Genomic DNA, 12,507 nt, shown 5'->3' with positions numbered 1-12,507 from the left:
GCACACCTGGACTTGACCGCCCCTTGACACCTGCTCTGACCTTGGCCAGACAGCCGCTGCCTGGGAGAGCAGCCACCTTCCTCCCCCCCATCCCAGAGGGACAGAGCAGCAGACGCCCCGACTCATCACAATAAACTGCCACGCCAGCAAGTCACCACGGGAAGCTGAGCCTGGGGCACCGGGCCTCTGCCCCCGCCCTTCCTCCCTGAGCTCCCGCCTGCTCCAGGTCTGAGAGTGCGGGCAGGCGGGTGGGCGGGCGGGCGGGAGGCGGAGGAAGGAAGCGGTGGTCAGGGCATCCGCCTTCCGGGAAGGGCGGCCCGCAGCCCGGCGCGATTCCAGCCAGGCTCTCTCTTCCCGGCCGCTAATGGGTCTCTTGAGCCGTGAGGCAGCGCAGCCAAGGCGCCCCTGACACAGAGGTCAGGGATTCAAGGGAACAGGCGTCCACTCAGCCGACACTCCGGGCTCCCGTGGCGCCAGCAGGCCCTCTCCTCCGGCCACCCGAGCCTCGCTGGAGCCAGGTGGGGTCCCCCGTGCCGGGCATGGCAGGCCAGAGCGAAGGTGACCAGGCAGCCAGGCCTCTGGCTCGGGCCAGCCAGCAGCCTCCACTCACCGGCGTTGACGATGGCGTCCACCTCCAGCTTGGTGATGTCACCGCGGAACAGGGAGATCTTCTCGTTGAGATGCTTGTCCTTTTTGTACTTGGGCTCTTCCACCTTCACAGTCAACCCTGGAGCAAGCAGAGGCTGAGAGTGGGTCACTGCAGAGTGACCCGCCAGTGCCCACAGGCCTGGCGCCCGGACAGCGCCCCTCCGCCTCCAGAGGCAGCTGGCCTGGGGGACTGAAAACACTGGTGATGGCAGCCCACACGACTAAGCGCCTACTATGTGCAGCACACATCCAGTCTTGACTCTTTATAGCAATGTTGTGCACAGGTAGAGTGGTGGCCCGCCCTCCCCATTTTACACATGTGGAACTGAGGCCTGGGTGGGTGAAGGGACTTGCCCTGGTTACCCGTTACCAGGGCTACAATGTGCAGGGCCTGGGCGCTCACCAGCACACACCCGGCAGGCCACTCCACCCCAGCCACAGATCCTGGCTCAACAGCCCAGCCCGGTGATGGTGGGTCAGGGCGCAGCCGCCTCACAATGTCATGGGGATAAAAGCCAAGCCCGCCTCAGGCTGTGCTGCTCCTTCAATGAGGTGACGCACGCACCGTGCCCTGCATACAGCAAGCACTCACTACACGCTGCTGCCCCTCTCCGTGGCCTCGTCTGGAAGATTCTCCCAGGGTGTGGTCTGAAGGGGCCACCCGCCCGGGCCAGCGGGGCCTCCCAGCAGGCCTACCTTTCGCCGTCTCCTTCCAGGTGGGGACCTTCTTCAGCCTGATGAAGTCCTGGCAGAAGTAATGCTCCTCCCGCTGCTTGTCGCTCAGGCCCTTCAGAAACGCTGCGGGGCGGGGCGGGGTGGGGCGGGCAGGAAGGACAGTCAAGGCAGGCAGGGAGGGTGGCAGACCTGGGGCTTCCCCCACCTCCCCACGGGTCTCTCGGGACTCTCGCCGCATCCAAGGATGCAAACCAGCCCTGGGAGTCCATTCTTCCCACAGGCTCCACCTGGGTGTTCGAGTCTGGAGGCTCCTGGAACATCCCGCCCTGCCCTCTTTGTTCAGGAGGGGAAACTGAGGCCCTGGGAGGCCGAGGACATCCCTCCAGCACCACAGACCAGCGTTCAGAAACCAACTCGGCCACTTTCCCACTGCGCCCACAGCTCTAGGCCCCTAATCTCTTCACGTATAGAGTGGGGATTAAGATGCCTCTTGCAGAATAATTTCAAGTTTACACATGCTAAGGCCAAGCAGGTGGGCGACAAGGAATCAATTATATTATCAGTCCGTTACATCATCCATCGATTACATTATCAGTCCATTAAGTGATCAATCAGTTACATGATCAATCAGTTACAGCAGCAGTGGGTCACATTACCAATCAGTTACATGATCCACAGACATCATCAGCGTCATTATGTGTAGGCTCAGGACAAGACAACCCTCCTCCTCCAAGAGCCACAGAGCCAAGCAGCCTGCTGCCTGTTACAGCAGCCCCCCAGCACCGGCTGAGGGCTTCCCCCCGACAGGTGCCTGCTGGGTCGCCCGGGCCAGCTCCCCCGCTGCGGCCTTGGCCCTGAGCCTGGCCTCCCTTCGGCGTGCACCAGGCAGGGGAGCTCAGAGTACCCCTCAGAAGCAGCCAGCTCTCCTGAGCCATGGTCTAGGCTCGTGGCTTGTGAGCTCCCCCTGCTGGCCCGAGGCCACATGGTACCCAGGTGCTCAGCCCAGCCTCACTGCCCTGGACCACACAATCCCCAGCTGGAGCCATCCCCACTGACCATGGGGGAGAGGGGAGGGGAATAACCAGCAAAGGGCACAGACAAGGGACTCAGAAAGCACCAGGAAGTGTGCAGAGGGGGGAGGGCCCTTAGAGGAAGTGGTGGGAGAGGAAGGGGTGCCTCCCGAGCCTTCTGGGGAGATGGCTGCAAGGGGCAGGTATTCAAGAGACAGGTTGGCCCCTGGGGGTGCCCTCTTCCTGCCAAGGCCACTAGGTGCCTCCAAGCCTCGGCTCCTCAAGGACGCAGGCCCCCAGGTCGTGGCCCGGCTCAGCGCTATGGTGGGGCGATTATAAAAGGCTCATCGCACCCGTGGCTCAAACCAGAACCCCGCTTTCTGGCAGCCACGCCCCACCCTTCCACAGACACCTACGAAGTGCAGGCCCTGAATGTGGTGCGGGGGATACAACAGCCAACAAGGCAGACGTGGCCCTGGCCCTGGAGAACCCACAATCCGGCCCGGGAGGCAGGCCGACCAGGCTCAGCACCAGCAAGCCGTCCAGGCGAGCGGGGAAGGCGCTCGGGGGGTGCACAGGGGACCGGACCCCAGCCCAGGGGACCCGAGAGACTCCAGAGGCGTGGGAGGCGGCCAGGGCGGAAAGGGGCTCCCCGGCAGGAGCAGCATGTTCAGGGGCGTGGGCTCCATCCCCAACGTGGGGCGTGCAGGAGGCGGCCGATCAATGGTTCTCTCTCATCATTGATGTTTCTGTCTCGCCCTCTCCTCTCCCTTCCTCTCTAGGAAATCAATAAAAATAGATTTTAAAAATAAATAAATAAACTCTTGACCTCCCCCTGGCGGCCCGTCTTTCAGCCCACCCAGGTGCTGCTTCCAAAGTGGGTGCCCTCTCTTCCATCTCCCCTCTCGCAAGCCTCCCCCACTCGTCCTCCAGCCATCAGATGCTGCCTCCTCCCCCCACCAAGCAGCAAGCACCCCCTCCCCCGCACACTCCCCACCCCCCCACACACACGTCGTCCTCCCTTTCAGTCACTGGGCGTGAAGGTCCTTCCTCCCAGCCAAGCCACCTCGCTCACCTTCCAGAGGACTAGCTCGGGCAGCTCCCCCTCCACACCCTCCGCTGTTCCATCTTTTAAAACAAAACCCTCCCTGGACCCCACATTCCGTGGCCTCATTTCTCTGCCCCCCTCCTCCATTGTCTACACTTCCTCCCTCCCATGCTCCTCCAACCCAGGACGGGCAGGCCCCACCTCTCCCTCGAGGCCAAGGTCAGAGACACCACGGGCCACGTGGCCCAGTGCAGTGGCCCTTCCTGTCCTCCCTTGTTTACTCAGCACCTCCAGCCCCTTCGTCCCCATCAGGAAGCCCCTCTCCTGGACCCGCCTGGCTCGCTGGTCCCCTTCGCAGTCTCCTTCTCCCTCCTCCTTCATCCACACCCGCCCTAGGTCTTCGCAGCAATGCCACGCACTCAAAACCCTTCTTTCTGCCCATGATTCCAAGGCCGCACCTTCAGCCCCTCAGCATCTTCTGAGCTGTCAGACTTATCCCCACCGTCCCCCCGAAACCGAACCTTCTGCTCACCCTGCCAGGGGCCAAACCTCCATCATCACGCCCTAGAGCCCTCCAAAGCCCCCAACTCCCAGCGACTCCCCGTGTCCATCCGATCATTGGTTCCTCACACAGCAGCCCAGGGAGCTTAGGAACATGTCAGAAGTCATCTCTGCTTCAAGCTCATTTCAAACCCCGCGTCCTGACCATGGCCAAGTGCCAGGCCTGCCTCTCCCTAACCTCCTCCTGTGCGACCCGCCCCATACCGTTCCTTCTGCCCCCTCCCCCTCAGCCAGGCAGCCAAGCAGGTCACCTTTGCGTTCCTCCACCAGCCAGGCTGTGCCCTGCCTCAGGGCCTTTGAGCCGGCTGTGCCCCCGCCTGGCCGTCCTCCTCCCTGCCCTCCCCCTCCGAGCAGCCCTTCCCTGATGACACTTTACTCCTCTCACTTGACCTTGGCCACACTGGATCGGTCCTGTTTACGCCGGATCCCCACCACCTGGCACAGTGCATGGCACGTGTGAACATCGTGGGCTGAATCAATGAGCAAACCAGCTGAGACCTGGAGGGGGAGGGCAGGTTTTCTAGGAGAACAGCCTTCGGGCAGAGGGAACAGCATGTGCCAAAGCCCTGAGGCAGGAGGGAGCCTGTGGGCGGAGAAACGGAGAAACGGAGAGGGAGCTGGAGAGGCTGAGCTGGAAACAAAGGCTCCCACACGAGGCAGAGGGAGGCCGGGCAGGCTGGCCGGGCCGCCGCTGCTGTGGTTCTCCTTCCTGCCCCGCGTCCCACAGGCTTGCGCTCGCCACTCCCGGCATCGCGTTCCTGGGCGGCACCCAGCCGCTCTGCGCCTCAGTTTTCTCATCTCTAGATCAGGGCCACGCCAGCCCTCCCGGAGCCCGGCCTGCTGTGCCTGAGCTGGCGGTGAAAACGCCGTGTGAGCGTATGTGCAGCCTGCGCCTCGGGGGCACGCATGCCTACCTGGAGCCAGGGAAGACTCAAAGGAGCAGAACAAAACGAGACACAATTTGGGGGGATTATTTCAACTTGGAGCACAGTGAGTAGAGGAGCTTTTTAAATTATTTGGGTCCTCATATTTGTCATCTTGCACAACTGTGACCAAAGACATCCCCCCTGAGGCCCCGGCACCGCCCAAGTGCGGGGACCCCCAGCCAGCTGCACCCGGGGCCAGAGTGGATGCATCTGCTGTGACATGGAGACTGGGCAGCTGGGAGCCAGACCGAGCCCACAGAACCCATGAGCTGAGGCCCTCTGGCCGGGGCGGCCCCAGGCACCCCGTGCAACTAGTCTGGGTGCCCGGAGGTGGCTCAGGTCCCCTAGCCAACACCATCTGGCAGATGCCAGCACCCGCCTTTCAGAAAAGTGGAGAAGCCTTGCCCAACCACGGGCAGGCCTGGGCCGGATGCAGCCCAGCGCTCACTCTCTCCTGCCCCGTCCCCCCCCCCACACACCCCCCCCCCGTACCCATGGCGTCATCTGAGCGACCATGGCCTGCACAGCCCCTCTCCAGCAAAGTCCAAAAGACGCCCCCACTTCTCAGAGACGACAGAGGAAGACAACCAGAGCTCCCAGCTCTGCCACCAGCGCTGGGTGCCAACCTTGGGGACATGTCAGCCTGTCCCTCCAGTCTGTGGTCCCCAAGCACGCACCTCTCAAGGCCAGCATGGGGGGCACCATGTCCTCTACCCCAGGTCTCGGCCTGGCCGATCGGAGGAGCTATAGTCACACTGGTCTCTGACTCCCGAGGAAGGAGAAGACAGCAGCGATTCTCACCCAGTGCCCTGGTCACCCCCTCACGTCCCGCCAGGGCGCCCAGGCCCTCCTCACGTGCCCGGGGAGAAGCGGGGCCTCGGCCGGACACGGGCCCCTCACGTTTATAACCTCTCCCACCTCCTTTTGCCCGAAAGACAGATGCAGACTTCAAACACAAGTGAGTTTTATTTTTCTTATAGAAGATGAACAGCACAGGTTTTAATTCCTTTCTGTTTCGGAGAGGCGCGCGTATTTCACAGCTCAGTGAGACAGGTGTTGTAAAAAGATGTTTGCAGTAAATTTTGATGGGGAGGCCTGACCCCAGACAAAGCTTCGGCAGCTCCCGGGCACGGAAGCTGAGCTGGAGGAAGCAGGCTGCGCCAGAACCATAAAGTGCAGTGGGCGAGCGGGAATTCAATGATGTGTTTTAAGAAGTGTTTCTGGCGCCGTGCAAGCCGGTGTTCGGAGAGGGGAGGGCGGGCTGGCGCGGAGGGGCTCCTCTTCGGGAGAAGGCCAGGTGGGCAGGGCTGATAACGCCGGGCTCTGGGAACGGGGCAGCAGGGCCATTAATCACCTGGGCTCACCGTCCCCCAGGAGCGGGTCTTGTCAAAGCTCGGGACACGAGCAGCGGCGACAAAGAGCACGAGGGTCCCCGGTGCTTTTCTGCCTGCCCCGCACCTGGGATGTGCCAAGGCGACTTCCTCAGAAGACAGATGGGAGAAGGCCCCCCAGTCCCCAGGTGTGCTCGGAGAATTTCCCCGTTCAGCAGTCGCATCAGATAAATCATCCACTCTGGATGAAACGCCACAGGGGTGGGAACGAGCCCTCGCCCCACCCAGCGCACACAGGCTGGAACATGCGTGCTTTCTTGAGCCCCCAGGGAGCGGAAACATGACTCAGGACGTGCGGGTCAAGCCCCAGCATCTGACCGCATGGCAGGGACAGGGGTACTCAAGCTCCGCGTCTCCATGGCCAGAACACAGCAGAGAGGAGACAGGCCCCGGGGGGCCGCTGGGGATCCTCCCTGCACTGTGTGGGCCGCTGTGTATAAATGGTTTTGATGTAATCCCGGTACAACCTACAAAACCTGTAAGTCGGGTGTTGCTGGTCCTATTTCACAGATGGGAAACTGAGGCTCAGGGAGCCTGGAAGCAGGTGCTGGGCTGGCCCAGGTCTGATGTCACCAGCGCCCGTACTCTCAGCACACAGCTCGGCCCCCACTGCAGGTCAGGGGGCCCCGCTCCTGGAGGCTGGGCCCTCCCGTGGTGACAGTCCCAGATGCCCTCAGTGCCTGACCTTGAGTCCCTTCACACCCACTGCCTCCCAGCACAGCTGTTTCTACAATTTTCTGATGAACAGGCTCCACCTGAGGGGATGATGAGGGGGTTAAATTAGAGCAACCCTGGCCAATGTCATCAGATCCTGCAGAGGTCGCCCCAAAGACTGACGTCTCCTCCTCAGGAAGACCCAGCCCGATGCTCCTTACTGACCCAGAGGGAGAATGGGCCCTGGCGCGGGCAGTTCCCTTGAAGGGAGAGAAAAGGGGTCCCCGGAGTGAGGCAGAACCTGGCCACCTGTCCAGAGGACTCACTGGGCCCAGAGCGGGCACGTAACACTGCACACAGACTGCAACGCGGAACAAGCGCCCGGGGGAGGGAAGCTTGCCTGGCCTGCCCAGGGCAGAGGGACGGGCCTTCAAAATCATTCCACCAGCTCCCCAGTTAGCGAACATCTGCTGCGGAGCGAACTGAGACTGCGATTTGGCTTCCACCTGGCTTTCCCACAGGGAGAGGAGGCCCCGTCCAGGTCCAGGCACATGACTTTCCACACCTCCTGCTAGATTCCCCACCTTGAACTAGACATCAACCTTCTGATCTATACATCAGTATCCCGTGAGTTTGGTTACTGTGCACCAGACTTTTTCAACTGCTTTTATCAAAAAAATATATAGCCCTGACTGGTTTGGCTCAGTGGATAGAGTGTCGGCCTGAGGACTGAAAGGTCCCAGGTTCGATTCCGGTCAAGGGCATGTACCTTGGTTGCAGGCACATCCCCAGTGGGGGGTGTGCAGGAGGCAGCTGGTCGATGTTTCTCTCTCATCGATGTTTCTGACTCTCTGTCCCTCTCCCTTCCTCTCTGTAAAAAAAATCAATAAAAATCAATATATTTTTTTTTAAAAAAATAAATAAATAAAAAATATATATATGTGTGTATATATATATATATATATATATATATGTATATATATATAGTTTATTGACTTTTAGAGAGAAAATATGGGAGGAGAGAAACATTGATGTGAGAGCAAAACATTGACTGGCTGCCTCCTGCACGCCCGCTACCGGGGATTGATCCACAACCCAGGCATGTGCCCTGACAGGGAATCAAACCGGCAACCTTTTGGTGCACAGGACGATGCCCAACCAGCTGAGCCACACTGCCCAGGGCTGTGCACCAGTCTTTAAGGGAGGATCATCTCAGGCACAGACGGCCATGTGGAGGCCTGTGTAGGTATGTCCCCGAGAGAAGGGAGAGCTCATGTCCATCCAAGACATGTCCGTGAATACTCAACACAGCTTTATTCCCAGCACTGGCAACCCACATGCCCGTCAACAGGAGGACGGGACGCAAGCTGTGGTGCGTCCACACCACGGAATATCACACAGCCGTCAGAAAGGAGCAAGCTGCCGCCACACCCAGCAATGAGGACGCATCGCAGATATGCAGCGAAAGGCGCTGGCAGGCTGTATGCCTCTGTTCATATGAAGGCCAAGAAGAGAGTAAATGAACAGCTAGAAGTAACTAGCTTTAAAGGGTATTGATAGGAGAGGGTCTCAGAGGAACCTTCTGGGGTGATGGCAATGTTCTACCCATCGATCAGCCCGAGGGGCCGGCGGGATGCGTGTACACAGGCGCTGACAGTACGCTGAAGGTCTGTCCACTTGGTCTACGTCACTGCAGCTCTGCCCCGGTGTGAACTGAATGTAACGCAGAAAAGGTGTGGGGTCTTCAAGGACCCAAGCTGGGACCCCAACCAGAAGCAGGTCCAGCTGAGGCAGCACCCCCAGTGTGGTGGTCTTAAACACATGCCCCTAATTCTTTGATCCTCTTCCCTTTCCAAGGGGGGGCCCTAATTCCGCTCCCTGGAATGTGGGCTGGACTCCATGACTTGATCCAAGCCCTGGGATAAGGCAGAAGACCTGCTGCTCGGCTTGGAAAACGAGGTCACGAGAAGGCACCGTGGCTTCCGGCGGGGTCTCCTCTCGCTCCCTCTCTTGGATCACCTGCTCTGGGGGAAGCCGGCTGCCATGTTGTAGGGACACTCAAGCCGCCCTGGGGAGGCCCACGGTGAAGAACTGAGGCCTCTAACCGACAGCCATGTCATGTGAGTGAGCCACCCCGGAACGGCTCGCTCCGGGCCTAAGCAAGTCCCCAGACCACCTAGAACCCTGACCAGAACCACCCAGCTAAGCCACTCCCACGCCCTGACCATCAGAGAGCGAGATGCTTGCTGTTGAAGCCACTTATTGGTTACGCAGTAATAGATAACTAAAACATATGGAGGTCTCTGTGCCTGCTGGGGGCTTGACACCTGGTGCTGGGGTACCTGGGACCAGACCACCCTCCTCACACGCCCCTGACAGGACACTGGAGCTCAGGCAGCCCCATCTGCCATAGTTTCTGACCTTTACCTGGCATTGTCCCATTGGATGACCAAATTCTCTACGCAGTTTCCTCCCCCTAAAGTAGAAGCTCGTGAGGACAGGGCCCTTCCCTGTCTCACTCGTGGCTCAATCCCCAGCACCAAACAGCACTGCACATAGAAAGCACTCAATAAAAGTGGACTGACTGAATGAGTGGCCATCCCAGCAGCGGACAGAGACGCCGCAGAAGCCCGGGAACCCCTAGCGGCCAGCCGTGGGCAAACAACGGCCCGCGGGCCGGATCCGGCTGTTCTATCCGGTTCTCTTGGTCTCCCCTCCGCTCCTTTACTTTGAATTTATATTAGTTCACACAAACACTCCATCCAGGCTTTTGTTCCGGCCCTCCGGTCCAGTTTAAGAACCCATTGTGGCCCTCGAGTCAAAAAGTTTGCCCACCCCTGCCTAGCCTGTCAGCTTCAAGAGATCTGGAAGTTTTCAGGGGCACCAAGGAATGGGCGGCGATAGGGAGCTGAATCCTAAAAATGGAGGCCGATCTGAGCCTGGTGCCCGGGGCCCTGGCCGCCCTAGCTCTTTCCTACCGTCCTGGGTTACCGTCCCCTGACAGAGGAGAAGCCAGGCTCCCCGTGGGACAGTCCCCCTGCTGGGGGTGTCTCTGCTGTCCCCTGCTGGGGGACTTTTCCAGCCCTGCTCCCTGCCCTAATGGGTGTTCTGGGGCCAGCGCTGAGGGCTTGATAAGCACTCCTCGTGCGCAGGGAGCAAAGTCAAATGCTTTCTGCGGGCGCTTTAAGACCCGGGCGCAGGCCAAGCGACTCAGGAGGTGGGTACATCATCTTAAACTCTACCTCCAATCCGAAGAGGACGCCCTCCCTATACCCCCAACCGAGGCCGCCCAAGGCCTGCCTTCTCGGCCTCATTGGCCAAAGCCCCTCCACAGGCGGGCGCAGCCAATGAGCTGCTTTCCCTGCCCTTTCGAAAGGGGATCCAGCGGGAACGGCCACAAGGGCCCAGGGAGCAGACCCTGAAGGGCAGGGGCAGCTGGGACTGGCAATCTGGGCTATTTGGGGCTCTGCAGGTCAGGCTGCCTCCCTTCCTGGCTCTGTGCGCCAGGGGGCTGGGGACAGAGTCCAGCTCTGGGACTCCTGCCCGTCCTGTGGGGGTGATGTCACTGTTCTCACAGACACAATGCCCCATCTCTGCCCTGCTCCCCAGTCGCTCAGCCCTGTGTCCCCCAGGAGTGGGGCAGGGACTGTTAACAAGTGGCATGAGGCCAGTGATGAGGGCGAAAGGGCACCAGACCACGTGCCCAGAGAGGCAGGCCTAGCAGGGGAGGAGGTGGAGGGGGGACAGGCCTGCCCAGGGAAGCCACTCCTTGGGGTTATCTGATCCCATCAGGTGGGACACCAGCCAGAGAGCTATCCCCTCAGCCCGGTCCTTGCCACTGTGCCTAAAACGCCGCCACCTGAGGAGCCATACTATGCAAAACACTGGGAGTTGGGGAACCTGAGGTCAGCTCTGCCACCAACTCCCAAGTGACCTTGGGCTACTCCGCTCAAGTACTGGGCCTCAGTTTCCCTCCTGCACAACGGAGCAAGGTGGTAGGTCCTGGATGACCCCCAGAGGGGGGTGCCCTGTGACCCATTCCAGTGGGGTAAGGCCACCTTTTTCACACCGCTCCTGACAGGGGACCTGGACCCCCGGTCTGGGGTGAACTGGTTTGTGGGGCTGGGAATGCGGGGGGGGGGGGGGGAGGAGGCGTGGCTGTGAACGGGAGAGTCCTGACCAGGGTATAGGGGGCCTCAACTTCCACCGGTCTCAGCAGGAAGAGCCTGCTGGTGGGGTGCTGTCCAGCCGCGGAAGCCCACGTGGGGCGGCCCTCGCCCTCGTCCCCTCCTGCTTACACTTACATTTTGCCTCCTTCCAGTCGGTGGAGGTGTTCAGGTCCACCTTCGCCGCCATGGCCAGGGGTGCCCAAGTGCGCACCCCAGCTCTCCGCCCCACCGCCGCCGCCCCCCAAGCCCCAACTCCCGCTGGGGTCCGCGCGCGGGGGCCGTAGGCACTGCTGCGGGTCCGCGTGGCCCCCACGGAGGTGCCTGGCCAGGGGCGCGGGGCGCGGAAGAGCTGCCCCGCTGCGCGCAGCTGAGCCAGGCGGCCGGACACTCGGCTCTGCAGAGACATGAGCGGGCGGCGCGCGCGGCTCCCCGCCCACTGGGACTCCGATTACGGTGCTCAGGGGAGACTCCCCCTTATTTACTCCGGAACCGGGTGTCGCTGCCAGCCCGCGGCGACCTGCTCCAAGCCCGCGGGCCGCGCGGCCAGGAAAAAGCCGATGCACCGCTGAGCACCCTGGAACTTGTAGTCCCGGCCGCGGGAGAGGGCCCGCACTCGTACACACACGTGCGCGCCCGCCAGACCCCGCCCACCCCGGCGCCCGGCTTCGCGCGGCGCTGCACCCCCTTCCCGTCCTCAATGAGGCTCTGGGGACGGTCGCGCGGCCGCCCGGCCCCTCCCTCGGGGCTGGCTCGGCGGAGGCCAGCTTCCTGGTCCGTGGAGACTCCCGCCCTCCGCCCTCCGCCCTCCACGCGGCTCCGGCTCGACTCTGCCCGAACTCTGAGAGCCAGCCACGGCCCCCGCCATGCGGAACGATTTGCTGCCAAGGGCCCCGGCTGGTCTCCCCGCGGGTCACTGGGTCCCTCCCCGCATCCCATCCCGCACCCAGTCTCCGGGAGCCCCGGTCGGGCTGCCCTTGGGGAGGTGACAAGTGACGTGAACAGGTACGTCCGGTTCCGGTTCGGCGACTTTCCCTAGCAGGTGTGCCGCCTCCTCTCGGTCCCGGGCGGGCAGATGAGCGGCTGGGACGGAATCTAGAGCAGCCCGGGAGGCAGGGGGACAGAGTGGGATTTGAAGGTGGAAAACTTGAGGTCCAAGTGACGTTTTCTGAAGAAGAATTGGGCTGATTTAAAAAATATATACATGTTTCCTAGTATTTTACAAAGACTATAAAGACGGAATTTTACATACTTTTATGTCTTTCTATACTACTAATACTATTTGGTAAATATAGTCGAGAATATTTTTATAACCAGTTCCAGCTTTGCCCCCCTGGGGTACGCTGGCCCCTTGCAACCTCTTGAGGTTTTAATTATAAACACAGCATGCAGGTCCGGCCAGTTGCAGACCTGCCCCAATGCTTAGGC

General features: G+C 60.9%; 1 protein-coding gene across 7 annotated transcripts in view; it reads right to left on the bottom strand.

Annotated features, from left to right (window-relative positions):
* The window catches only part of MACROD1 (mono-ADP ribosylhydrolase 1), a 132,519-nt gene extending 120,731 nt beyond the window's left edge, over positions 1 to 11,788 (bottom strand). For 2 of the 7 annotated variants that reach the window (XM_080641893.1, XM_080641890.1), the window contains exons 1-3: positions 11,218 to 11,606; positions 1,345 to 1,446; positions 611 to 727 (exon numbers count right to left, since the gene is read on the bottom strand). In XM_080641893.1, coding sequence (XP_080498019.1) covers positions 611 to 727; positions 1,345 to 1,446; positions 11,218 to 11,488 — 490 coding nt within the window. In that variant the 5' untranslated portion in view covers positions 11,489 to 11,606. Of the gene's footprint in view, positions 1 to 610; positions 728 to 1,344; positions 1,447 to 11,217 lie in introns of all 7 variants that reach the window. The other 5 variants (XM_080641892.1, XM_080641895.1, XM_080641896.1 and 2 more) reach the window with 5 other exon arrangements.
* Between the last annotated feature and the right edge of the window lie 719 nt (positions 11,789 to 12,507).

The sequence above is a fragment of the Plecotus auritus genome, assembly GCF_963455305.1.
Source record: "Plecotus auritus genome assembly, chromosome: 9".
Classification (NCBI taxonomy): domain Eukaryota; kingdom Metazoa; phylum Chordata; class Mammalia; order Chiroptera; family Vespertilionidae; genus Plecotus; species Plecotus auritus.
Note: the sequence above shows the minus strand (reverse complement) of the source record. Positions and strands in the feature narration are given on the sequence as shown.